We start from the raw sequence: 27,432 nt of genomic DNA, 5'->3' as shown, positions 1-27,432 counted from the left end.
GTTACAGCCATGCTGTTTGGTCCAAGTCCAGAGAAGGAGCTTCATTTCTAAACAGGTGCTCATTCCTCTGCAACACGTTATCAATAGTCTTGTGCAAAAACTGTAGCTAACCAGTAACATAAAAAACAGCCACGTCAGCCATTTAGTTCTAAATAGAAATATTAGCAGGTCCTTGCAAACAATGGGATATGCATCTATTTAAATAAACTCAGTAATTAAGGTGAAATCTCCTTCCAGTTAATTACATTTATCCTTTATGTCTTATGTTCCTACTTACCTACAGATTGCTCAGTAAATAATTTATGTTGAAAAGATAGATTTATATTTTCATGCCAGAGTGGGGGGGGGGGGCACCCTGGATTTTCAGTATAAGTCTTGGAGAGAGAGGGGGAGAGATACATATAGTATCAGTAACCAGCATACAGCAGAACTCAACACGCCAAAGGTTGAAAGTGAACTTTAGTCCTCCAGTGATCACCCTCAAGTACTTAGTCTTCATAAATTTCCCCCGTTTATAGAGTGTTTTTGATGGCAGACAATTCTTTGCTGAAAGTTAAGTGCTCTTTTATATGAACATATAAAGCAGGCTTTGGTTTGAATGAGTACATTATTTTGACAAATGTTTATTGGAAAGCCAATTACAGCTTCATAAATCAGGACTCTCTGTGGCACATCAGGCAAGCTTGCCAGTGCCACCAGATGCCGCAGCTGAGACCAGCAGAGTAATTAAAATAATTTGGTGGGATCCTGCCCCCTCATCCACAGCACTGACAGTAGTCAAAACAGGAAGAAATTGTTTATTATCTTTCATTTAACTTATTAAAATACTTGTTGCAAGATGTCATGGCTATACTGGGGGATGGGGGTGGATGTGGCGGGTAACATTTGCTTTCAATTTGCAGTTAGATTAAAATGACAAGGTCAAGCACAATCCACGGTCTGACTGGCAGCTGGATTTTAAGGGCTGCCCAGAATAGAAAGCGGAAGTGTGCGTGAGCATCTGTAATAGATTGAAATCCAAAGAGGCCTTTACCATTTTATTTTCGAGGTGGCCATTTTTAATTTGAAATATCACCCTTAATAATATGCACATTTACATGATTCTGCTTGACCTCAGATACACAGGTACCGATTTAGACACATTCAGTTGACACGAGGCTTAAGCACATCTGAGTCATTCGAGTTTTATAGCCTATGGGTTTATTCTAGGCAATGTTTACAGGAAACGCTATCATTACATTTTGCTGTAATTCTGTAGTTACTCGTTCCTGTTTCTTACAAAGAAGCCCTCATGTGGTGAAATCAAGATATAACATGACGGAAGGACTGTCCTGCAAGATGGGTGGAGAGAGAGACTGAAATCATGCATGCGTTTTTAAGTACTTTAATCAACGTTCAGGAATCTCCACTGCAACAGTTAATGAGTGTTGCTACAATTCCCACTTCTCCATGAAACTGATTAGGTAAAAAAATTGTCATTGTCACAGCTGTTGGTGGTACCTGAGCTGCTGACGTGTTAAAGAAGAAAACAATTGCAGCAGTGAGTTTATCTTACCTTGTAAGCTTCATGGAAGAACAAAGAGTGAAGAGAACGGTCATACTGTAGAAGGCCAGATTTGTAGAAAAGGAAGAGTAATTTGATAAGGAGGGCATGCCAGTCAATAACAACACTTGCAAACAGGGAGATGGTGTTATAGGAAAAGCTGCAGGAAAATGGTGAGTGGAAGATAAAAAATGTGCTTCGGACAGACCACAGCTGTTCACAGGTAACAGAAAGTGCAAGAAGGTTATGATACAACTCTACCTTTCAATGCCACTATTAATGGATTAAAAAGCCTGATACAAGACTATTTTGAACTGCATTGCTATTTTTCACATAAACACAAGAATAGGAGAGAGGTTCAATAGTGTATTATGCAGCATGTGCAAAAAAGGATAGCCATATCTTTATAAATGTTGTGCTGGGGCCAGTTCACTCCATAACTTCCATTCTCTTTGAAATAAGGCCAGCAAATATGGTGCCTTCTATATGTTGTCGGATCCTGACCTTTGCCACGTTGCCTGGGCCTGCTGGAAGGTGCAGTACAACATCTGGAGGACACAAAGTGGGCTGCTCCTCCTCTAAAACCTACCACCAGCTATTGTTAGATGCCAATAGTATTACTGAGGGCATTTCCACACAAAGCACTTTGCAGACAATTGGCACCTGAAGCAGAAAACTAATCATCCACTAACCACAAGCTCATGGCAGCAGCAGTCCCTGGCTGCATAGGCATCCAACATTTAAAGCACGACTTACCACAAAGAATCCTAGCTTACCCCTCACAGAGCTACAATTCCCTGCACCATTAACAAACTACACTTCCTAGGATTATTTGGAGAAGTTATACAGTTTAAGGTATGCAGACTTAGTCCCTGCCTAGCAGAAACAGCATAGAGACAGAGCTACTCTTGTATAACAACAGTTATGGTAGCTCTTAATCCTTCCAACAAGAAGTACCTCCTTAAGAGATACTTCCTGATTCTGTGGTTCTGTCATGAATCAAAACAATAAGTGGAACAGCCCTTTGGATTTTGCCCTTACAAAGAGCTTCCTGGTCAAGCTGTATAAAGCATTCCCCCTTTTTTGTATAACATACCGTTCATAGCACCTGTGGCTTTTTCTTTCCAGTGGGGTGAAAGTCAAACATCACATGTGAGCATGTGAATTCCATTTGCTGAACTAACGTAGCCTTTCGTCAGTTTCACATGCTTATAAGATGCATATCGAAGGAATTGCAGAGAAATGTACCTTGAGTGGGACATTTCCCTGTAAAGAGTATATAGAAAGTCACCCTAAAATAACAAAACAGAAAGCCAAACCAAATACAACACATAAAATAAAATGATATACTGTAGATACAAAGGCTCATTATACCATAATTGAAAATTGCTTTGTACACACAATAATTCCAGCCAGGAAATGCCAGCCTGCCATGAACATGACATTTCACAGAAAAGTCATGGAAGGCTCAAGCTGTTCACATATTCACAGATCAAAACTAGCATCACAAATTGTGATGTATTATAAGGGCATAAGAAACCATTGAACATCCTGGATTACTCATGCACTGTCTAGATCATTCTGCATCAGCTGCAATCTTCAGGCGAAACACACTGTAGAAAACATTTCTGCAATCAAGTCTTGGCATTAAAAGGCATGAATGAAGTTGTCAAGACCAAAGTGAAAGAAAGGTTGCATTTTCCCCTCCAGATGAAGTCACTGAAAGGATTTAGTTATAGTTCCTACCTGAATGACAAGGAGCAAAGCAAGCCTGCAAGTCTAATAAACTCGGGAGCCTTCCAAATGTATTTTATTGTTCATTCTTGATTTGGGCTCATTATGATATTGGCGTACTAGTTGTATGTGATCACACTTTCAATTCTGCCAAAGTTTCAGGGTCCTTTGTTTCCAATCAGCGCATGTCCTGCAGCTTCCTGCTGAAATCCTCTAACTTTTCATATGCCACAATTGTTCTGGGTTATCTTTCAACTGATGTTGTATTATATGCAAGAGCACTCACCCAGACAGAAATAATGTGGAAACATTGGGGAAGCATCATGTTGTTGTTGTTTAGTTGTTTAGTCGTGTCCGACTCTTCGTGACCCCATGGACCAGAGCACGCCAGGCACTCCTGTCTTCCACGGCCTCCTGCAGTTTGGTCAAACTCAAGCTGGTAGCTTCGAGAACACTGTCCAACCATCTCGTCCTCTGCCGCCCTCTTCTCCTTGTGCCCTCCAACTTTCCCAACATCAGGGTCTTTTCCAGGGAGTCTTCTCTTCTCATGAGGTGGCCAAAGTATTGGAGTCTCAGCTTCAGGATCTGTCCTTCCAGTGAACACTCAGGGCTGATTTCCTTCAGAATGGATAGGTTTGATCTTCTTGTAGTCCATGGGACTCTCAAGAGTCTCCTCCAGCACCATAATTCAAAAGTATCAATTCTTCAGCGATCAGCCTTCTTTATGGTCCAGCTCTCACTTCCATACATCACTACTGGGAAAATGAAACAGGATGGCCCAGTATAAATTGCCCTCCAATGCACTATTACTGCATCAGTGACTTTTTGCACTGAGGGAATCATAGAATCATAGAACTGGAAGATATCCCAAGGGTAATCTAGTTCACCCCCTTGCAATTCAGGAATCTCAACTAGATCACACATATGAAATGGCCATCCAACCTCTATTTAAAAACCTCCAAGGAAGGAGAGACCACCTCCTCTCGTGGGAGTCTGTTCCACTGTCAAACAGCTCTTACTGTCAGGAAATCATTCCTGATGTTTAGTCGAAATCTCCATTCTTGTAACTTGAAGCCACTGGTTCAGATCCTAGCCTCTGGAACTGGAGAAAACAAGCTTGCTCCATCCTCCATGTGGCAGCCCTTTAGATATTTGAAGATGGCTATCATATCTTATTAAATAAAAAGAAGCATAGCAGCTGCAACAGATAATTGTCACGAGATTTATTGCATCAGGAATCCCCTCATTCTACAGTTTTCTGTTCTTTCACTTCCTGGTTCATCAATCACCTCTTGTGTGTAACAAATTCCTGGTCCATCAACTACATCTTGTGTGTAAAAATTCCTAGGATGAAAATATGCATAATATGAAATAAGAAAAATAATGCCCAATATTAGGGTGATAATGGCCACCATGATTACAGATAACAAATATATTTTCCCATTAAACACTGATTTGCAGGACATGCAAACAAACACTATTATTGCAGTTATAAACCCCCGAGCAGTATAATAAACAATCAGAGGTATTTTGGTCTTTTCTCCCTTGACATTAAAAAAGGTAAAAATAAGAATGATTCCCACAATAGTCCTGTAGACAATTTCTGGTCCTTTAGATGTACAAAATGTTGTGTGTTGCTTCAGGACCCAACATATACTCAAAAGCCAAAGAAACACAAGTAGAACGAGAGACGTTATGCTTAGTATGGTGACCAGAGCGATGCAGAGTATCCAAGAAGTCAAAGTCAGCAGTTTATAGAAAAGATATATTAATTTGGAAAATATCCCTGGAAAGTTTTTTTTCTCGGGCAGGGATTTTCGTAACGCTATCTGATAGTCCACAGTTGCACAGGAGATGCCGCAGAAAGACATTGCAATGGTTACATCTAAATAAAAGGAAATAAAAGTTGTTAGCCCTGTTAGAAAAAGAAGAGTTTTTTCTATTCAATAATATTCATACAAAAATGGCACAATAGTCTGAACTAGATAGACAGACAGACATACTCTTAGAAGCTATGGAAATTAAATATACAGTGGACGCTCGGGTTGCGAACGTGATCCGTGCAGGATGCACATTCGCAACCCGCAGTGTTCGCAACCCGCAGCTGCACATCTGCACACGCATGGGTTGCGATTTGGCACTTCTGTGCATGCGCAACTGCTGAAACCCAGAAGTAACCTGTTCCAGTACTTCCAGGTTTCGGCGGTCCATAACCCGAAAAAAACGCAACCTGAAGCATCTGTAACCCGAGGTATGACTGTACTAACTTCTGGGAAGCTTTCGGTCAAATAACTGGCTGGTGGTGAATTCATATCAATTCAGCCTGTCCCATCCCATAACTTGTTTTCCTTCACTACCCTACAAAAGCTGCCAGATCCCAGAGGAAAGATGTCAACAGAAATCACAAGTACGATGCAGGGCTTTTTTTCATCCAGAACTCACCTGAACTCAGTTCCGGCACCTCTCAGGTGGGCACCTTTGCCATTATAAGAGAACAAGGGAGGCGTTCATGGAGAGTTCCGGCACCTCCTTTTCTAGAAAAATAACACTGAGTGGGAGAATATCTCTTCTATGCAGTTCACGAAGGTGCAGCTGACCTGGCAGGTTCTCAGCAGTAGACAAAATGGCCCCTTGGCTCTCTACCCACTGTCCCAACTACTCTGCCTGATTATTCCCTCCCTAATAAATGCACACAGCCACTTTGGCCTCCAGGCTCTTCATGAGGTTTTACCAAAGTCCTCCTTTTTCCTTAGCTCCTTCTTTGAGAGCATCAGAAGATCACTGCTGGATCAGACCAAAGGCCTATCTCAAGAGGCATTCTTGCCTAGTGGGCAACCTTCCAGAGGCCACATGACAACACTAGGTGGCACAATGGGTGTGACTGTTAACTTTGTGCAATAGGTTAGAAGTCCATCCACCAAAGGGCCAAGCGGGATGCATATCATCTATGCACCCATCTTTCTATCCAGGCAAGCAGGAGCCTTTATTATAGACCAAAGAAACATCCTAGACAGTAAAAAAAATAGAAAATAAAGAATGGGAGGATGGTTTGAGGGAGGGCCAGTGACTGGTATGGCCTGGGAAAGGTGTAAATAAGAGAGTACAGTGGTTGCTCGGGTTGCGAACTTGATCTATGTGGGATGCACGTTCGCAGCCTGCATCATTCGCAACCCGCAGTGGCGCATCTGCACATACGCAGGTTGCGATTTGGCGCTTCTGCACATGCGCAAACCACAATTTAGCCCTTCTGTGCATGCGCGACCATTCTGGTATTTCCGGGTTTCGGCAGGTCCATAACCCGAAAAAACGCAACCTGAAGCGTCTGTAACCCAAAGTATGACTGTACTGAGGTATGAAAGATTTTCTACTATGAATGGGTGGTGGAGGAAAGGAAAGAGAGAGGGAGAGGTACAAGGGAAGACAAGAAACAAAGTGGCTAAAGAAAGTAGAGCCGGGGACAATGGACTAAGAAGCAGAAAAGAGAGGAAGCAATGAGTGATCTAGAGGGGAAATGGAAGAAATATGGAGACATAGATTTAAAGACACTCCAACCATGGAGTTGGGTGAATGGGCAACAGCATGGCAAACATTATTTAATGCGAGTCTAAAGTAATGCACATTGAGACAAAAAACAATAATCAAATGCCACATAAACATCAGTGAGGAATGAACTGGTGGTGACTGATCTCTGTCTTAAGGCACAGAAGGTGCATTTCATATGTACTGAAGCAGTTCTCTGAGCAGTTTAAATGTTTGTGAACATTCTGCGCCATCACATGTTCCACACACTGTTAGGAAATGGCTTCCATCACCACAAGCAGACTTACACTGACTGGGGGTAGAACTGTCAGATGTCATCAGGATGTAGATCTGAAGAATGAGCTGGGGCGTGCTCTCCAGAAATGCCCTAAATAGTCTGAGCATACTTATATCAGTCATTGCACAAATGGCGCTCTTGTGAATGGGGCTGGTGCAACCATCAATCAATCCATCTTCCGAGTTGTTCGTTTTAAATGCTGCCTGGTAGCCACATTTCAGTGCAGCCCAGTACCTGCAATGGAGAAAGGCACAGTCGGGCATTTTGTAAGATTTAGGGCCAAAGTAAACATGATGCAACAGGCATGGTTAACAATCTCATGGAGTTTGTTTCTTCAAATGAAAAGCAGCAACGGAGGACTGGAAAGGGAGAGGGTTGCTTAAGTCTGTCTCTTCCAGCCATTCTTCTGCTCCCCTTTGAATTTCACAGTGGGAGCGTGAAACACATCATGCCATGAGCACAACTGGCTTATCATCCCTTTCCTTCACATTCAGACCCATTCACACAAAGGGAGTGCAAGAAACTCAACCTCTAAGAAGCATCTACTGTATTTTTCACTCTATAACACGCACCAGACCATAAGACGCACCTAGTTTTTGGAGGAGGAAAACAAGAAAAAAAGTATTCTGAATCCCAGAAGCCAGAACAGCAAGAGGGATCGCTGCACAGTGAAAGCAGCAATCCCTCTTGCTGTTCTGGCTTCTAGGATAGCTGTGCAGCCTGCATTCACTCCATAAGACGCACACACATTTCCCCTTACTTTTTAGGAGGGGAAAAGTGCGTCTTCTAGAGCGAAAAATCCGGTAAATGAAACACAAAATTAGCGGGGAAGTTCTGAAATTTTAAAGGAAAGAGAATGTTGGCATGGTGACAGATCCCATAGAAACTATTGCTCCCACTTCCCTCTTTCCATTTTATTTTCCCTCTTTTTTCAGAGTCTCCCCCCCCCCCAACTTAAATCAAAATATGGGAGAATGTGGCCCCATCTGCACTATACATTTAAAGCAGTATCGTATCACTTTAAATGGCCATGGCTTCGCCCCAAAGAATCCTGGGAACTGTAGTTTGTTAAAGGTGGTGAGAATCATAGAAGTGTAGGGCTGGAAGGGACCCTGAGGGTCACGCAATCCAACCCCCTGCAGTGCAGGAAATGCAAGGTAACCCAACGCAATGTGAAACCATACCGGACCCTGCTTAGCTTTTGCAAATGGGCTAGCTGCTTTACCAGAGTTCTTGGGGAATAAGGATTGGTTGTAAAACCACTCTGAGAATTATAGCTCTGGGAGGAGAACAGGAGTCTCAGCACCTTGAACAAACTACAGTTCCTAGGATTCCTTGGAGAAAGCCATGACTGTTTAGAGTGGTATGATACTGCTTTCAATATATAATGCAGATAGGGCCCATTGCTGCACATGCTAAGCTTTTCTCTGCTGATGGCAACTTTATTTCCTATATCAAGAGCGCCACCCTAGATAGGATAAATGACTTGCTGAGGACTTTTCAGAGCTCTATAAAAAGCTGTGTGTCCCCCCCCTCCCCTGTGGAAACAAACCCTTATCTGTTTATTTAAAATTATTGCCTGCTTTCCATTTTAAAGAAAAAAATCCAATGTAGCTTGCAATAATATTAAAGTAACGGTATTTGGGGGTTTAAACTTATATCAGAAAATTTTATATTCAGTCCTTGCTTCTACAATCCTATTGGTAACAGCACATTCCACCTGCGCTTTTTTTTTATATATATAGTATAGCCACAATCCAGTTACATAACTCCTGCATGAGGGACGCCCTCCAACTGATGACAGTTGCAGACCAAAATGACATGTATATATGTGCAGAGCTTCATCTGTTACAGCCAGCAATAAAAACCCCATATACCATCAGATATGCATGTCTGCTTTCAAAAATAAGCCTTGAATTCCTGTACTATCGTTACAAGGAATGCCAAAAGCAGCTTAAGTCTTCAGTTTGCTTACCTGAGAGTAAACGCCATTGAACTCAACGGAACCTACTTTTGAGCAGGCATTTTGGTTGGTTGGTTGGTTGGTTTTAAGAACCCTATTTATATACCACAATTCACAAAATGGATATTAAGAGCTATTTACAACAGTGATACATAAATCCACATAAAAATTTACAATCAGAGATCAGCTAACTATTATGGAAAGAGGTATTCTTAACTGCTTGCATAAGCCTGGAGGAACTGAAATGTTTTCGGTAGACATTTGAAGGTTGTAACAGAAGGCACCTGCTGCTCAGTATAAATAGACATGCAAATTCTATTGTAATTCTTAGGGCACATGAATTTCTTGTGGTGACATGCATTTCATTGGTAGACAGTGGAAAATGAGGGGCTAATGCACGCTAATGTTTACTACTGCATTATATCTCAACTCCCACAGCCGTACACTGAATAATGTGTCCTTAAGGCTATGAAGTAATTTCCTATAAAATAAAACATAGATGGAAAACACACTAAACATTTCGGGGGGGTTAATTCATTGCCTCATGAAGAACGTTCGCTTCTCAAAATATTTCTATTTTCTTTTGGGAGATGCAGTTTTTATTCCCACTATCAAATCACAGCATACATCCTCTGGCAAGGAACACGTACATCACTGAAGAAAAGATGTTCGGCATTTGCCAAACTCGGAGAAACACTCTTGGGTGGAATCCATACACATACAGTGGTATCTCAGGTTAAGAACTTAATTCGTTCCGGAGGTCCGTTCTTAACCTGAAACTGTTCTTAATCTGAGGTACCACTTTAGCTAATGGGGCCTCCCTCTGCCACCACACCGCCACCGCGAGATTTCTGTTCTCATCATGAAGCAAAGTTCTTAACCCAAGGTACTATTTCTGGGTTAGCAGAGTCTGTAACCTGAAGCGTCTGTAACCTAAAGCGTCTGTAACCCAAGATACCACTGTATTTTTAAAAAAGGTATGAAAATGCTTTTTTTAAAGTGTTTTTTAAAATAAAATGAATTTTCCATAAGGCTCACTATCACCATCCAGTGTCACATTGTATATTGCACTTCAAACATTTTATTTGCAGCTGTATAGCTTGGTTCTTGGTTTCCGCAAGAATTACCAGTACGTTAACCCAATACCCAAGTTGCTGATTTGGACGCTTGTTTTCGAAACAGAGGTGTCTTCTCATTTGAGCACAAGGCACATTTTTGAGCAGATGCAAAGGTGTGTTTGCTCTGCATCTCAAATGTTTCACAAAGAAGGAACTGCAAGCAGAAATAAAAGGAAGATAGAAAGCCCCTCTTAAAACGTATTTTAACCAACCTCATTTTCTGCTGTTTCTCAAAATGACAGGGCACTTACTCGCTCCTCTTCAGTTTGTTGTTTTTAAAAGCTCTGCTTACAAGAACATATCCCAAGAAATACCGATTGCCCCCCTGTGGGAACTTCTGAATAATGTTTTGAAGTTCACATGCTGGCAGTTTTGTGGCAAGCTCCAATGTACCTTGCAGAAATCTTGGGTAAATTTATACATAAATATCTTCCTACAGAACAGCAATGGTGGCCCTCCATACCTGTGGCTCACGTCACAATGCTTTAGCTGAACACTGAAAACAACTTTCACCCCTTAAATTTTGGGGTATCAGAATGTCCTCATTATTCTGATAATTATAGCAAAGGTTAACCCAAGGGTAGAAGTTCCATGCACAGTGTGCCTGAATGGCTTAAAATATTTGACAATTGCACTGGAAGTTTAATGAAACCTTACTGCAGGGGTCGGCAACCTAAGGCCCATGAGCCACAAGCAGCCCATGGGGGTCATTTAACCAGCCCATGAGCCAGCCCCGAACCGAGCCGCCCACTCAGCGAGCCCCCACGTGCTGTGCTAAACCGGCCCAGCGACTCGCTTCCACGGTGCCGGAAATTGTGTCTGCGAAGATGCAGACACCAGAAATCATTTCTGCGCAGACACAGACGCCAGAAATCGTGGGCGCATGCACGATCCGGTCCACGGAGGGATCTCCACTGGAGTAAACCAGTCCAGACGAGGTAAACCTTTCCGACCCCTGCCTTACTGTATGCATGGTTATGTAGTCCACAGAGCAGTGGGACACCCTATGTTTGTGATCAGGGGATGTCATCAATGACTGCCTTGCCCCACCTTCCAGCCCCTAGAAGCAGTAGCAGCTGGTGGTGTGGGCAGAGTTGCGTTACTGACCTAACTTCCCAAAGCCACACATCACTGCCAGTTGCTTGGAGGTGAAGGGCAAGACAGCAGGGGCAGTTTCCTCCTTTTTTAGTTTCCTCCTTTTTTAGTTCTCTATCACCATGTGACCTCATCAAAATAGGACATGCCTGAGTTTTCTCACTAGGAGCTCAGACCATGAGCTATTTTGTTATATTTTGTATCCTAAGATTATTGCCTGTGTTTACTTGCTGCTGCATGGATAAATGCATAAACTTGACCTTTTGAACTTTGTAAGTACAGTGGTACCTCGGGTTAAGAGCTTAATTCGTTCTGGAGGTCCATTCTTAACCTGAAACTGTTCTTAACCTGAAGCACCACTTTAGCTAATGGAGCCTCCCGCTGCCGCCACGCCGCCAGAGCACGATTTCTGTTCTCATCCTGAAGCAAAGTTCTTAACCCAAGGTACTAGTTCTGGGTTAGCGGAGTCTGTAACCTGAAGCATCTGTAACCTGAGGTACCACTGTAAAGCATTTTAAAACTTACTCAGGACAGGATACATTTAAAAGGTTTGACTGTCTATATCCCCATGCTATTCTGCTGCTTTCTTTTGTGACTTGAAAACTGCTGGGAGCTGTCTCTTACTGGATAATATGTTTAACTCTGCACTTTGGATCTAGGGATCCAGCCAGTCTTTTATTGATTATCCCACATGGGTGATCTATATCTATTCCCCCCCCCCAAAAAAATAATAATCTGTGGCCCTCCAAATGTTGCTAGACTACACCTAGCAACATGTGGAGGGGGGATTATTTGATTGTTCTTTTTTATTATGTATTTTGTGTTTTTATATTGTGACTTTATGTTGTGAACTGCCCTGAGACCTGCAGATATAGGGCAGAATACAAATTTAATAAATAATAATAATTAATAGACTACAACACCCATTTTCCCTTACCGTTAATCATGCTGGCTGAGGCAGATGGAAGTTAAATTGTATCTGGAAGGTTGAACCATAGGATTTAATAACTATGCACAGATGCAAGGACCCCCTCCCTGCTCTTTCTGAGGCATTGCTATCAACTCTTGAACTGGGTAGCAAAAGTACTTTGGGTGGGCAAATGGCTGGGCATAGGCTCTTGAGCAGGTTACCTGTAACACATCAGATGATGGTGCCATTTTTCTCTAAAGGAGGATATGCATTCCTTTCAGGGATGTTGCCCTCTAAAGAAGGGTGCATATTCCTTTCATGGAAGTTCATTGCTGCCCTTAAGATACATGAGCAGTTGTGGAATAACAAACTAAAAATCCAAGACCTGCTCCCTGTTCCTTCGGGAATGCCTGCAACACTGACAAAAACTGTAGGGATCCCATTCATGGCTTTGAGCTTAATATGTAAAAACAAGGAACAAAATTTCTATACAGAACTGCTTTCTTGTGTGGTGCTGATGACACACATTTATATTTCTGAATGACAAAAGCCCTGCAGTATTCTCAGTTTATAAAACAATCAGAAACGCAAACATCTGGTTCTTGTATCCTAGACTGAGGCATCTGTGTAGCCCAGTATTTTCCAGAAAACCTGTTTGAGTAAATCAATCTGTTCCTCACACACACACTCATACACCTAAGCTTGTGGTTGTCCAAGCTGTGTGTTGGGGCAAGCTCGCAGCTTTATGTGAAACCTCCCCAGTTCACAACTGAGAAGCTTGATAAGGTGTGAGGTGACCTTTGGACGCCTGGCAAGGATTCTCACAAAGTAAAGTGCTTACTGAATATCACTTGGCATTTACCTAGGGAGAAATTGTTGGGTTATGTTTAGCTTCTGCTTCTTGACAGACATATGACCTGCTCTTGGGCCTTGTATTAATGCCAAATTAAATACATTAACCGCTTTTTAAAAAAAAAGTTTTACCAATATATGTTTGGATTGGATGGGGAAAATATTAAATAGAAAAAGAGCAATTTTTTAAAAAATGCTTCATATTCTACAAATAGCACATTATTTTGAAGATCTGAAGGACACAATGTTATGGAAGGGAAAATATTGTACAAATGCCTGGCCTGTTAGACAGTTTGCTCCACAATGCTTTTTACATCACAAATAATAAAAGAGTATCATTCTCTCATTTGCCGCCACCACCATCCAACAAACATGTTAGGAATTTGAAGTCTACCCAGTACTACTGCTCACCCTGACCTGCTTACTGAAAGGTAGAAAGTGGGCAGGGAGGTTGGCATGGTGCAAATGCACCAGTAGGAGGGTTAGATTGGCTCTGCTGGTGCATTAGCAGTGCACCACCCTTGCCACTGCCTTGCCCTTCTCCATCTATCTCCTGGTATGCAACAGCAATGCAACCAACCAGAGGTCAGGCGAGTGGCGGCACCATATCATCCCCTACTGAGTTGTTATTATTATTAATAGGTTGTTTGATATTGCACATTCCATTTCCATAGTGGTCACTTGCTTGCCACTTGTACAAACTGCGCTCATCTTGATGGAGCATATAGTGGGAAAGATAGCAAATGTATGGTTCTTTTGTTCTAGTCGCCTTCTTAAGATGACGAAGAAACATTTTAGGGGCAAGTACAGAAAGCAAGCATCCTTAGCACTTCCAACATCCACAGCCTGGAACAGAGGAAAAGTTAATTTATCTAATAGTTCCTTTGGCTAAAATGACTGTGAGAAACGTAATTAGTTAAGAACATTTTAAATCACACAAGTTCTCATGACAAGATTAAAGGAATCTTGGCAAAGCAACTGCTACACAGTCACTTGGATGCAATGTACATAGATGCTCCTTTGTCAGAGTTTGACATCCTTAGTTATTGGGGGGGTGAAGGAATATTAAACAAAATTAAAAGAACAACAGGAATTTTGGTAGTTTCCAAACTGTTGCTGTTTTGGGGTGGGGTTTGATCACGTACCAGCAAATTCATGTGTACATCACTCCAAATCCCTGCTTCTCCTTCCTAACTGTCACTCTTTAGGATAAAGCAAGTCAGAAAACGGCAGCTAGGCAACCCATTCTACTTATCTTACACCAGGGGTGTCAACTTGAATAAAACATGGAGGAGGGCAGGTAAGCCCTGCCCCGCATAATCACATGACGCAGTGCATGCACACCATTTGAATGGCAGTGACCATCAACTTGGGGAAGGCTGGCCCCCTCAAATATTTTAATGGGAGGGTGAAGACCCCTAGGAGTTGGCTCCTATGCCTCACACTCCTGCACACATTTGAAATTTTGAAAGTTTAACCAGTCACCATCATCTTCTTCCCCGTTAAAAGTCATCTAGGACATTACAAGCATAGCTAGTTGTATGTTCTATGTTTTATATTTACCTTGTAAATATTCCAGCTTGTAAGAGATGTACTGAAGAAATCCAACTCAGCTTGTGAGTGCCATCATCTTTAAACCAAGTGTAACTGAAATACTGGACAACTAGTGATGAAAGAAGCCCTGTGGCCAGTGTCAAGGCACACCAGAGATACTGTCCCTCATGAAAATATTTGTTTGCTACCCAGAGATCTGCTCCAATATCCGCGACATAAACCACAATTCCAAGAACCATCGCAGCAAACTCTTGCTTTGTGTATCTCATTGTCTTGATGGATCATTTCATCTCAGGTCAGAAGCAAAATATGTCATTTCTCAGTGCTTCACATACTAAGAAAATATGTGAGCATATTTCTCCTTGGGGAAATTGGGGTGTGTATTTGTTGAAGTGGCAAATTGAATCAAAACCACAGATACTCGGATAGATTAGCTCTGCTTCAGTACTAAAGATTCATTTGCGTACATATCCATATGCACATTGAATGGCACTGGTGAAGCTGATTCCTCCTGATAAGTCCTGAAAAGAATAAATGGATAGGTAACTAGCTGGATCAGAAGAGTGTAAAAACCTCTTAACAGCAGCATAAATAATGATTACAGTAGCAACAAATGCAATGCAATCCTGTGCATGTTTTGCTGTGTTCAATGAGCTTACTCCCAGATAACTGTGCATAGGATTGCAGCCCTAAACTACTAATCAGATAGATTAATCCATAAAAGCCTTTACAAAAGAAATTAATAGGGAACACATTTGTTGTTTTTTAAGTGGCTTGTTTTTAATACAGGTATGTCAAAAAGTAAAGATGAAAGGCAGCATTTCAGGACAGACACTCCCTCTTCTCTCTCAGGGGATTGGAATGGAAGAAAACACATCTGAAAACAAACTATTATACCCAATGCTGTGCCAGCAGAGTTCTGCTGGTGTAACAGGACTTCTACTTCCTCTCCTCCCCCTTCATGCTTCCATGGCATGTTTGCCTTGTACTTTGCACTTGATCTTTGGCACATTTGTCAGAACGATTGGCCGCTCTTTTCCGAAGCATTTCACTTAATTTAACTCTGAGACCCTTTCCAGGGGGAAATCCTTTCCTGCGCAGCAATGTGCCGTTTTTATGGCTCATTGGTAGTGACAGCCATACAGAGCAATACCCATTACATTTTAAAAGGGTGAAAGGCTGGCGTTGTGGGAAGGCACAAGAGATGGTAAGATGTTTGTGGCTAGAGAGCGTGGTCACTGAGGAAAAAAGAAGGGGGAAGTCCCAAAAGAAGAACAATTTAACAAGCTATTTAAAATGCCACAGGTAGACGGTTAAAGGTGCTTGCAATTGCATCATAGTGTCCATGGCGTCTGATAGTCACCTATGGCATTAGTACAACTGCCATCCACACAGCTAAATGCTAATTGTATGTGCTTAGGCAAGAATCCCAGTATCCCAGCAATTTAGATTAGTGCTGTGGATACTGATAAACAATAGTCACACACACCCCTGCAGACAATTGCTGTCTGTGTGGTTCAGGGGCAAACAATTGTTGTTTAATCTCTTCAAAGAGACATAGCCAGTTCCTTCAGGCACTTGTGCAGTGCTAACCTTTTCTACTCAGAAGTAAGCCTAATATAATTCTAGGAGCCTTACTCCCAGATAAGTGGGGCTATGATTGCAACCTTATCAGATGGGCAATTTGACCCTAGGGCATTTTGAAAGCGACCCACAAGTGTGTGTGTGTGTGTGTGTGTGTGTGTGTGTGTGTGTGTGTTTATGTGGAACAGAAAGTGGGAATTGGGAATTTCGAAACTGAATGTGTTTTATTTCTACCCAATGTAAGTTTGACATAAGCATGACAGAAATGCAGAGAATGAAACAAACTGAAAATGCCTTCAGTGTCAATTTTTCATCTCCTACCTACAATAACATCTTCAATAACATGGAGAGCATTTACTGAGAATCAACATGAAGAAACATATCCCTTATTATTCCATACCCAAAAAAATCCCTCTAATTTTTCTTCCAAGATCTAGGGAAACATACATCCTTTGATAGACTTCTTGACAGCATGAGTTAACCATAACAGAACAGCTCTGGAACCCACAGTAATACTTGTTTGTTTCCCTGCCTTATAACCACTGAAGTAAACAGTACACATCTACTTTGGTTGGATTCCGGATTGTCATTCTAAGACTATATATAGATGATGTAGAATATGATCACCTAGATTTTTTAACTACAGGCAACACCCCTCTCATAAAGAAGACTTACCTTAAAACTTTCCAGATAAATAAACATCCCAGTAGCAAATCCATAGTCAGAGAGCTGCCTTGAAAGTCTGGATGGTTTACACTGTTGAACTGTGATACTTTGCAATCTGCAACCAGGAAAAGGTAAAGGGTGTGGGATAAAATGAAAACTGAAACGCCCGTCTCCTCCAGGCCATGTGATTCGATTAATAATACTCTAGCTACGTGAACTGTCATTGCTTTGACTCAGTCAACCTTTTAAAAAAATAAATCATTTATTAAAAATCATCTGTGACCACTTTCCTAAATCCCTGCAAGATATAAAAACGAATCCTTTGTTTGGCTGCTTTGTTCCACATGCTTAAATAACAAGCTCTGTGTATTTAATGGTGATGACAAGTTGTACCTGCAACAAAGTGTTGCTATGTGGAATCCTCTCTCTTCAGGATTCTGGTCACTCCATTCCATTTGCCTTCCCCATATCCCCCACTCCAAGAGTAGATCAGCATCCCATAACTACTGAGCATGCTTAATTCTCCTGACTGGACAGTTTTGGGTTCCCCGCCTGTTAAGTTGTGGGCGAACATAGCAGACGACACAGCGATTCTTCAAACAGCTCTTCTTTATTCAGATGTCAGAACAGAACTAAGCTGAGGGGCTCAGTCAGCCTGCTTATATAGAGCTCCAGAACAATTGTAACTGTTGCCATTTTCTAAAACTATCCAATCACTGAACGTCACTTTTCGATCCTTCATTTGCATAACTATCTACAGTATCCCCCTGCTGGCCCAGGGTGAGAACTTCAGTGCATAACACCCCTCCCCACCGAGATAAGGCGTTAGTTACAATCGTAATGGTTTCCTTATATACAGCACTACACGTAATGGTTCAATTAGGCACAAAAGCATATCGGTTACATTTCACATACTTAGACCAACAGTGATACATGTCCAACAACATAGTCCTTTACATAAGTTGGGCGCTTGGAAACTCTGACAGACCGCCGGGGACTGGTAGCCAAGTCCGGGGGGCCACACAATTCTTGCTGAGGCTGTGGTGTGACCCTAGGTGGCATCAAAACCAAATCCCCTGGATCCGCTGCTGTGGGTGGAGCCTCCGCAAGTGGAGTGGTCTGAGCGTGTGGTAAGTCTGGCAGACCCTCTGAAGTGGCTTGGTTCGGCTCCACGCTGGCAGTTTGCGAGGGAGGTGTAGGTGAAGCCTCACCATGTGTAAGTGTCTCTTCCGGAGCCACGAGCACAGTTGGGGGCACCACGGTAGTGTCCAAGTCCCCAACCCTGCGCCTAAGCTGGTCTATGTGCCGGCGCCACAAGCGTCCATCTTCGAGTGCCACCTGGTACGAGCGAGGTCCAGTGACTCCCACTACTGTGGCTGGCACCCAAGGAATGTCCCCCACATAGTTCCGGCAAAGATCTGGTTTCCTGGAACAAATGACCGTGGCGCGTTGGCACAGCCTGGGGGTTCGGCCACGGCAAAGTCTGGGTGCAGCCGGTCAAGCGGTGACCTGAGGCGGCAGCCCATAAGCAGTTCAGCAGGACTCCGCCCTGTGTCCGCATGAGGGGTGATGTGTTGCACGAACAAGTATTCGGCGACCCGCTCATGACAGTCTCCCCGGTCCAGGCGCGCCAGTGCCTCTTTTGCCGAGCGCACCATTCTCTCCGCTTGCCCGTTGCTGGATGGATGAAATGGTGCTGTTAGGGCATGGCGGATGCCCAGTCCCAAAAGATACCGCTCAAAAGTGCCTGACGTGAACAGCGGTCCGTTGTTGGAGACAAGGACATCAGGACACCCATGCGTCGCAAAGAGGCCTCGCAGCACCCAGATGACGGCCTCGGTAGTGGTGGAGGGCATCAGGGCCACCTCCAGCCATTTGAAATAGGCGTCCACCACTACCATAAAGGTCCGCCCGTGAAAGGGGCCGGCCAGATCGATGTGCACCCTCGACCAGGGTGTCTTGGGCGTCTCCCAGGTGTGTCCCTTAGCTGCTGGTGGTGCAGGCCTCGATTCTTGGCACGCTTGACAGGCGGACACCCAGGCAGTGATGGCATCGTCCATGTTAGGCCACCAGACGTAACACCGAGCCAACGCCTTCATTTTGACGATTCCCGGGTGGCCAACGTGCAGAGCCTCCGGGACGCGTTGACGGAGTCTTTGGGGAATCACGACGCGGTCTCCCCACAGCAGACAGCCGCGAGTTCATGTTGTCTCATTGCGAACGGTTGGAACTCCGATGCAAAAGGCCCTTGTGGCCACCCCCTCCACACCCAGTTGAGCACACGGCTGATGGTGCGATCCTGGGCAGATGCGGAGGCCACAGTGGCAGCCGATACAGGCGCTGCCGGAAGATCCTCAATCAGGAGGAGCGATGAAGCTGGAGCCGGGTCTTCCACAAACGCTGGAAGAGGGCAACGGCTGAGGGCGTCGGCATGGCCCATCGATTTCCCCGGGCAATGGACGAGCCGGTAGTGGTAGGCAGCCAGGAAAACAGTCCATCGCAGCATGGACTGCGCAGCGAGAGGACTGGTGGAGTTGGACGATCACCGGTGAGGAGGCCCAGGAGCGGCTTGTGGTCAGTGATGAGGTCAAAAGTCCTGCCATAGAGGTATTCATGGAACCTCTTCACTCCAGCCACAAGTGCCAGTGCCTCCTTGTCGAGCCGGCTGTAATTCCGTTCCGTTGGAGACAGCGTCCTGGAAAAGTAGGCGAGCGGTGCTTCTCTTCCGTCTGGAAAACGGTGACTAAGGACAGCGCCGATGCTAAAAGGTGAGGCGTCGCAGGCAAGGACCAGCGGCCTGGCTTCACTGTACTGTACCAGCACACTGTCCGATGAAAGGAGAGCCTTGACCGCGTTGAAGGCCGCCGTCTCCCAATGACCCCAGGACCAAGGCGTCTTTGTGCTGAGGAGTCGGTGAAGAGACTCAGCCACCGTGGCTTTGTGGGGCAGGAACATGTTATAAAAGTTCAGCAGCCCCAGGAACGCCTGCAACTCTGTCTTGTTCTTTGGAATCGGGGGCCTGCTGGATAGCACGGATCTTGGATGTGGTCGGGTGAAGGCCGGAGGCGTCAATAAGATAGCCCAGGAACTCCACCTGTGGAACGGCGATCTGGCACTTCTCCCTCTTTACCTTGAGCCCGGCCTCTTGGAACCTGGTCAGCACGGCACGGAGGCGCTCGAACAGCTGCTGGTGTGAGTCTGCGGACACCAAGACGTCATCAAAATATGGTACCACGCCCGGAAGCCCTTGCAGGAGACGCTCCATAAGGCTTTGGAAGATGCCAGGAGCCACACTCACCCCGAACTGCAACCGGCGGCAACGGAATGCCCCTCGGTGGGTGACGATCGTCTGGGCTTCAGCAGTGGCATCATCGACGGGCAGTTGTTGATAGGCTTGGGCAAGGTCCAGCTTAGCGAAGACTTTACCCTCACCCAGGGAATGCAGCAGGTGTTGGACAACAGGAACCGGATAAGCGTGCTGCTGAAGTGCCTTGTTGATCGTGCACTTGTAGTCAGCGCAGATTCTCACCGACCCATCTGGCTTGACAGGTGTGACGATGGGGGTTTCCCACCTGGCGTGGTCAACCGGCTCCAAAACTCCTTGGGCGATCAACTTGTCCAGTTGTTCGTCCACCTTAGCCTTGAGAGCAAAGGGAACCCGGCGTGGCTTTAGCTTGATGGGGGCGACCTGTGGATCAAGGCTAAAGGAGATGGGCGTACCTGTATATTGCCCCAAAGTGCCGTCAAAAACCTCGGCAAAGTCTTTGACCAGACCCTCAGTCTCTGCGTTAGAGATGCAGTTGATGCCGGTGACTTCCAGGCCGAGGGCATCAAGCCAGTCTAGCCCTAGGAGGCTTGGCCGCTGACCTTCGACCACCACCAGTCAGAGCAGGCCCGAAAAATCCTTGAAGGCGATCCGGAACCAGCCAACGCCTACCACGGGAATGTCGTTTCCCTGGTAGTCTCTCAGGTGTACGCGGTGACAGTCGAGTTGCCTTTTGGAAACTCTGGGTATCAGTCTTTTGATGGTGCTCCAAGACACGATGGACAGGTCAGACCCGGTGTCGATCTCCATGTCACATGGAGTTCCTTCAATGAGCACCGTGACGTTCAGCTTGCGTCACGTAGGCGAGTCGGTTTGGCCAATCGTGGTTCCAGACGGGCAGCGGCAGTTAGTGAGAGCGAAACAGCTTTCCTTGGCAGACTGGAGTGAAGACTTGGACTTGCGAGTCGGTGAAGGGGGGCTGTCAGATGGAGCTGATCGGCAGACCTTAGCGATGTAGCCCCTTCTGGAACACGTCCGACAGATGGCGTCTCTGAATCGACACTTGGCACGGGAATGGTTGCCTCTGCAGCCGGCACATTTCGGTTGGCCCTTGGACTTTTGTTGGAACTTCCTCCGCTCCTGCTTTGTCTGGTGCACGTCATCGTCTTCACTGGAGGATGCCTCATCACTGCTGGCCTCTTCATGATGCACTGGAACTGGCTTCCTAGCAAGACGCAGGCTGCTGGACTTGCGGATCTCCTGGGCGGAGCGTTCAGCAGCTTCTGAGGCTACAGTCTCCTCAATGGCTTTCTGTAGCGTGAGGTCTGGCTTGGCGAGGAGACGCCGTTGCAGACGGATGTCCCGGACCCCGCAGACAATTCGATCCATCAGGGCATCGTCTAAGTCTCGGAACTCGCAGTGCATTGCAGCCTGTCGAAGGGCGGTAGTGTAGTTGTTGATTGACTCCCCCTCTGCCTGGTTCCGGTGGTAGAACGCATGGCGGGCAGCAATCTTGGACGGCTTTGGTGCGTAGTGATTGCGGAGCTTCTCTTGGATCGTATCCCACGGTGTTGCCTGGGCTGCTTCAGGCGCAACCAATGCTCGGGCCGTCTCAAACACCTCAGGCCCACAGAGGCTGAGGAATAGGCCCCGATTACGCTCCTGTGATACTTGCGTCAGCTCGTTGGCCCTATAGGTAGCAGTCGAACCGAGCGAGGTAGGAGTCCCATGATTCAGAGGCTGGCACAAACGGCGGTAGAGGCACAAGTGAAGCCATGATTCCGATGCCGGCATGAAGGGCGATGGATGGAACACTGTGCTCTAGCCAGAACAGTCAGCTCTGAATTGGTTCTGTTCAGTGATTTCGCTCAGTGATTCAGCTCAGTGATTCAGCTCTGCTCAGAGGGTGGCTGCATCTGGCTGTGCTCTGATGTCCATCGATCCCATCCTCGTCGCCAGTGTTAAGTTGTGGGCGAACATAGCAGACGACACAGCGATTCTTCAAACAGCTCTTCTTTATTCAGATGTCAGAACAGAACTAAGCTGAGGGGCTCAGTCAGCCTGCTTATATAGAGCTCCAGAACAATTCTAACTGTTGCCATTTTCTAAAACTATCCAATCACTGAGCGTCACTTTTCGATCCTTCATTTGCATACAAAACTATCCAATCACTGAACGTCACTTTTCGATCCTTCATTTGCATAACTATCTACAGTATCCCCCTGCTGGCCCAGGGTGAGAACTTCAGTACATAACACCGCCCACTCCTGCTTAAGAGTTTTTCATTTATAATTTTTCTTTTGTACTTCTGCAAACCTCGGGGTTCCTGCTCAGTCTTCCCACTTGTGCATTGGTGGTCTGCATACATAATCAACAGAGCTCATAACCTGAACATCAGAGACAGAGGGAATAAAAGAGTCCTGCAACAAAATGTTGCAATATGGAATGCTCGTTTCCCATTTTCCCAACCACACTAAATCAGGCTTCCTCAAACTCGGCCCTCCAGATGTTTTGAGATGACAATTCCCATCATCCCTGACCACTGGTCCTGCTAGCTAGGAATCATGGGAGTCATAAGCCAAAAACATCTGGAGCGCAGAATTTGAGGAAGCCTGCACTAAATGATAATGTGTGTTCAGGTCTAGATGCAGGAGCATTTGGAGGTGCTGTACACACAGTGTCATCCCCATGTTATCCCTGTCCCACACTATTAGTTAATCTAAAGCATATTCTGCAGGAACAGTTTTAATCTATTTTGTGCTGAGAATACACTTCTCAGGTGCTTGCTGTTGCCATGTGTACATAGATAATGTTTTCTTAGGTCACCTCCTATTGACTTAGTGAAGTTGCAGGGCTGTGCCACGTGCCCTCTCCTATCAGACTTCTGGTATATCAAAAAAGACACAGGAAAAAAATTAAGTGGAGAAGGGAAGATTTCACATCAGTTCTGCCAGTGCATAGACTGATTGAGGGGAGGGGAGTTGAGAACATTGATGCACACTGCTTCGTAAACATGCCCACCTGTATGTGCAGATAGAACATATATTGAGCCTTATACATATTGAGCAGGAGCCTTAGGCAACATTATTGCGCAAGTGTGTACATATGTATAGCAAATGCCACCCTCCAGCCTTTGCCCTCCACCTTCACTTTCCTCCACCTTGGCCCTGTCCTGTCCTGCAGGCTGCTACTAGGCAGACCTAGAGGAGAGATTGGTTAGGAGGCCTTCTGCACAGCACCAGCATTTGGGGGCACCAGTTACCCAGTTACTACTGTCTGAGCATCACTGGGTGTTGGGAGTCAAAGCAAATCAACACACAAAAAGAAATCTAGCCACACTGGATTTTTCCCTGTGGTAGTGGGAGAAAGCTCTGCTGCTGTGCAGTCTAAGAAAAGCTAACATATTACTTCTTGGGGGTCTCTCGTTCATTTTTCTCACATACGTCAATTTATCTCCCCCCCCCAAAAAAAAGTAAACCATCTTCAGTATGTTTTGAATAAAAATACAGAACTGTGCTTTAAGCGAAAAAATGGGGGGAAAGGAATTTGACTTTAACCACTCTAGCTGAGCTGACAAAATTGCTAACACTTCAGAAATATCTCCAGGGTTTCAGCTGACAACTGTTTGCATGCAAAGGCGGGAGAAGTGTTCAACGTGTCTTAAAACAAATTACTACAATCTACTGCATAGTTAAAAGGATGCTTCAGTCCTCTCAGTCTCAATGGGAGTTGAATAACATAACTTTGCTCAGAATTGTATGTGTAAATAAGCTCTGAAGGCTGACCCTGTTTTGAGAACACACCATATTAGCTACATCATCATTCTGCACCAATTTTGTTATGACAGAACTTGTAATTTACTTCAGATGGTGTTGGTACTGCCATCTACAGACCAAATATGACTTAGCAGCCTTTTCAAAAAAAGTCTACAATAGACACATCCAACTCCCAAAAGACTGAGTTGTTGAGCTTTTGGGGGGGAGGATTGCCTAAAATCAGTTCAGCACTGACAATCGCTGGACAATACAATTTATTCCCCATGCTCTGTGTTTAAGACACGGTGTGTGGATGTGCCAAAAATACAACAAGCCCCTTTTGAGAATCAATATATCCCAATACTCCCAGAGCTACAATTTTCGGAGTTACCTGGTGTTATAAGGAAAAAAACTGCTCCCTTTCCCTTATGGGGTATCTAAGAGCCCGTATAGAGTCCTTATGTAAGTTCTCTATTAATAGGAGAAAATAACAGAGGCCAGCCAGAGAACATTGAGAAACAAAGCAGCTAGTAAGCATTATCTTTATTAAACTGTTGCAACAGGGTCCCCCACTCCCCACACACAAGGAGGGAGGAGAGGAAGCCAGAACATTGGTGTGCAAGCTCTTATATAGACTTTTGAAATTGCCTCACCTGTAGCTCAAGACCACCCCCCAAAACATCATGCATACATCACAGAAAGAGGTGGTCCCCAGCAGAAATTTGAGTGTGTTGCTTCTCTCCTGTCTGCCAGGATACCTGATAATACCTTATCTGATTGCCTTATCTGGGTAGCCTGGCCATTGCTTTGAGATGGTAAATGCTTAGTTCCTGAATCTGTTGTGCATATGTGTGCTCAGCTTAATAGATACTTGCCAGACTGTATTTACAGGGAGGTGTAAGCCTCTACCGTCCAAAGACAATTGGAAAGCAATTCCCATTTCCTTCCTCCTTGCAGAGAAATATTTGAGGTCAATTTGGGAGAGTCAAAATGGCTTCAGGATTGTTCTCCTGTACGCCTGTATTTCAGACACATGGTTTATATACTTATGTTTGTGTTTGCCTTGTAGATCTATGAACATTTATTTACCGTATTTTTCGCGCCATAAGGCGCACCTGACCATAAGGAACACCTACTTTTTTGGGGGGGGGGGGGAATTAAAGAGAAAAAAAATGTGGCTTTGGGGGGCTTTTGTGGGAGGTGGGGGAAGTAAGAGAGCCTCGCTCTGCCCTGCCCCCACCTCCCGCAAAAGCCAGGGATAGCCGTGCGAAGCCTCCCCAGGGCAGCGGGATGAAGGCTCCCCGCTGCCCTGCGGAGGCTTCCTGGGCTACCCCAGAGCTGCTCGACCCAAAGAGCAGGTCGGGGAGCAGCAGAAAGGCTGCACACAGCCTTTCCGCTGCTCCCCGAGCTTGTGGGGCTGGTGGTGGGGGAAGGCCGAGAACAATTGTGATTTCCAAAACAAAAAAAAATTTTTTTCCCTTCCAGTAGCACCTTAAAGACCAACTAAGTTAGTTCTTGGTATGAGCTTTCGTGTGCATGCACACTTCTTCAGATACACATTTCATGCATGCACACGAAAGCTCATACCAAGAACTAACTTAGTTGGTCTTTAAGGTGCTACTGGAAGGAAAAAAAAATTTTTTTGTTTTGACTATGGCAGACCAACACGGCTACCTATCTGTGATTTCCAGTTAGCCTGTGCTAATTTCTAGTCATGTGATTGAACAATAAGGGGGTTATATGAAGGCTGCTGGCATGCACAATCGTCAACCTGGTCCAGATCATTGCATGCCTCCATCAAGTCCTTGGAAAGCAATGCTCAACAACTCAGCAGTGGCATTCCAAAAGCTGATTCAAGCTAAGTTCACACCTGCCATCAGCATGTACACAAGTGCTTTAGTCCATGTCTGTGTATACACCATTCAGAGCACATTCAGAGAACATGTCTCTCCCCACTCAAAGAATCCTGGAAGCTGTAATTTGTTACTGATGCTGGGAACTGGAGCTCTGTGAGAGCAGCAAGCTCCAGCTCCTAGGATTCTTCGGGGGAAGCCATTTGCTTTAAATGTATAGTGTACACACAGCCGAAGCAGAAGTTAGCATAGGCTGCCTGAAAATCATAAAGTGAGAGGGTAATGGAAGGAAGGCAACCCTTATTCAGGAGACAGAATCTTCCTGCCTTCTCATATCTAATCTTGTATCGGCTCATGAACCTGCCTGGACTTTAAGATCAGCAGCAGACGGTTTGTTCTCTGTTCCACCCACTCAGATAAATCTACACAAGAGACAAGGCTTTGTCAGTGGTGACAGCCTGAATATATCATTCCCTGTTAGTGAAGATAATGGGGCTACTCTCGATGTTGGCCGGTAGCATTATTCATTACTTTTGTCAATGGCAGCAAGCAGCTCACCACATGCACTTTGTGTTGCTTTCTTTATAACAGCCAAATGGGTTTTCTTCATTGTTGCTATCTGACTTGGGCCCCTAGGAGGTTGTTTGTTGGCTGGCTGGCTAGTTGGTTTGTTTATTACATTTATAGTCCATGTTATGTACTGAAGTTCTCACCCTGGGCCAGCAGGGGGATACTGTAGTTTTCACTCAGGTCCACATATGCAAATAAGGGATTGAAAGTGACGTTCAGTGGTTGGATAGTTACAGAAAGTGGTTACTGTTGCGTTGTAGTGGAGCTCTATATAAGCAGGCTGGCTGAACCTTTCTGTTCAGTTCTTTTCTGGCCTGTGAATAAACAAGAGCTGTTTGAAGAATTGCTGTGTCATCTGATATGTTCACCCACAACTTAACAGCCCGCCTTTCTTCCGTTGTGGAAGATAAGGCAGCATAAATGTGGCTTCAGATGCTCACCCATCCAGACCCTGACTGACCCTGCTGGGACTTGTTTAGTCTTATTTTGTCGGTGTCATCAAGAGCAGCTTCGGTTCACAAAACAAAATGTGTGGCCTTTTCCAGTGTCTCATTAGTGAAATACATTTCTGTTAATATTAAAGCAGCTTTCAACCCTTTCCTAAGCATTCGTTGTTAGCAAAGTCCGTTGTTCACTCTGGAAAAGTTAATTTGTTCCTAGATTCAGAAACATTCCCAGGGCAAAACCTGCAATCTACAACAAAGGAAAAACAACGAATCTTAAGTCTTTGAGGTGCCACCAGACTCCTTGCTGTTTTGCTACAGCTAAATCTCCAGAAATTAATTCTGGAGTAATTTAAGCGTAATCGTATGTTTCCTTGCTTTCCCGGTTCAGTGGAGCAGCGTTATGTATTGCTCTTGGGAGAGGAGAGGGGAGGAAGAGAGGCACATTTAAGGAAATGGGCAAAAATAAATTTAAAAATACCCACGCTAACTGCACGCAGTTAAATCCAGTGCGTTACTTAGAACGCCCCGTTCTGTCAAGCGTGTGACTGTAAACAAACCCCGCTGGGAGAAGCGGTTTGTGCCGGGACTCGAGTACTAGACTCACACGGAATGGCCAGCTTCCGGGTTAGTTTTCGACGCCATTTTTGTTCACCGTCAGAGCTGAAGTGACAGAAAAATTAGGATTTTAGCGGTACCTGTCATCATCT

At 44.9% G+C, this 27,432-nt stretch overlaps 1 protein-coding gene across 2 annotated transcripts; it reads right to left on the bottom strand.

The window, feature by feature from the left end:
• Positions 1–1,167: 1,167 nt before the first annotated feature.
• Positions 1,168–27,340, bottom strand: XKR9 (XK related 9). Of its 2 annotated transcripts, none has more exons than XM_083623385.1 (6): positions 27,208–27,340; positions 26,268–26,593; positions 16,846–16,951; positions 14,596–15,107; positions 7,105–7,328; positions 1,168–5,162 (listed from the first exon to the last, which is right to left on the bottom strand). In XM_083623385.1, exons 4-6 carry the CDS (start codon positions 14,853–14,855, stop codon positions 4,501–4,503), a joined length of 1,146 nt encoding a protein of 381 aa, XP_083479511.1. In that variant the 5' UTR covers positions 14,856–15,107; positions 16,846–16,951; positions 26,268–26,593; positions 27,208–27,340; the 3' UTR covers positions 1,168–4,500. The 2 variants fall into 2 exon arrangements, with proteins under 2 accessions (XP_083479511.1, XP_083479512.1); XM_083623386.1 differs by having other exon boundaries at positions 26,720–27,247.
• Between the last annotated feature and the right edge of the window lie 92 nt (positions 27,341–27,432).

The sequence above is a fragment of the Podarcis filfolensis genome (assembly GCF_964270895.1).
Source record: "Podarcis filfolensis genome assembly, chromosome: 7".
NCBI lineage: Eukaryota > Metazoa > Chordata > Lepidosauria > Squamata > Lacertidae > Podarcis > Podarcis filfolensis.
This window is presented reverse-complemented; position numbering and strand designations above follow the sequence as displayed.

Coding starts and splice junctions, on each gene's coding strand:
- XKR9 (XM_083623385.1), bottom strand. CDS start 14,855: ATGAGATACACAAAGCAAGAGTTTGCTGCGATGGTTCTTGGAATTGTG. Junction 7,329..14,595: donor CAAGCTGGAATATTTACAAG/GTAAATATAAAA, acceptor TCTCCATTGCAG/GTACTGGGCTGCACTGAAAT. Junction 5,163..7,104: donor CAGTTCTACCCCCAGTCAGT/GTAAGTCTGCTT, acceptor CCTTTTATTTAG/ATGTAACCATTGCAATGTCT.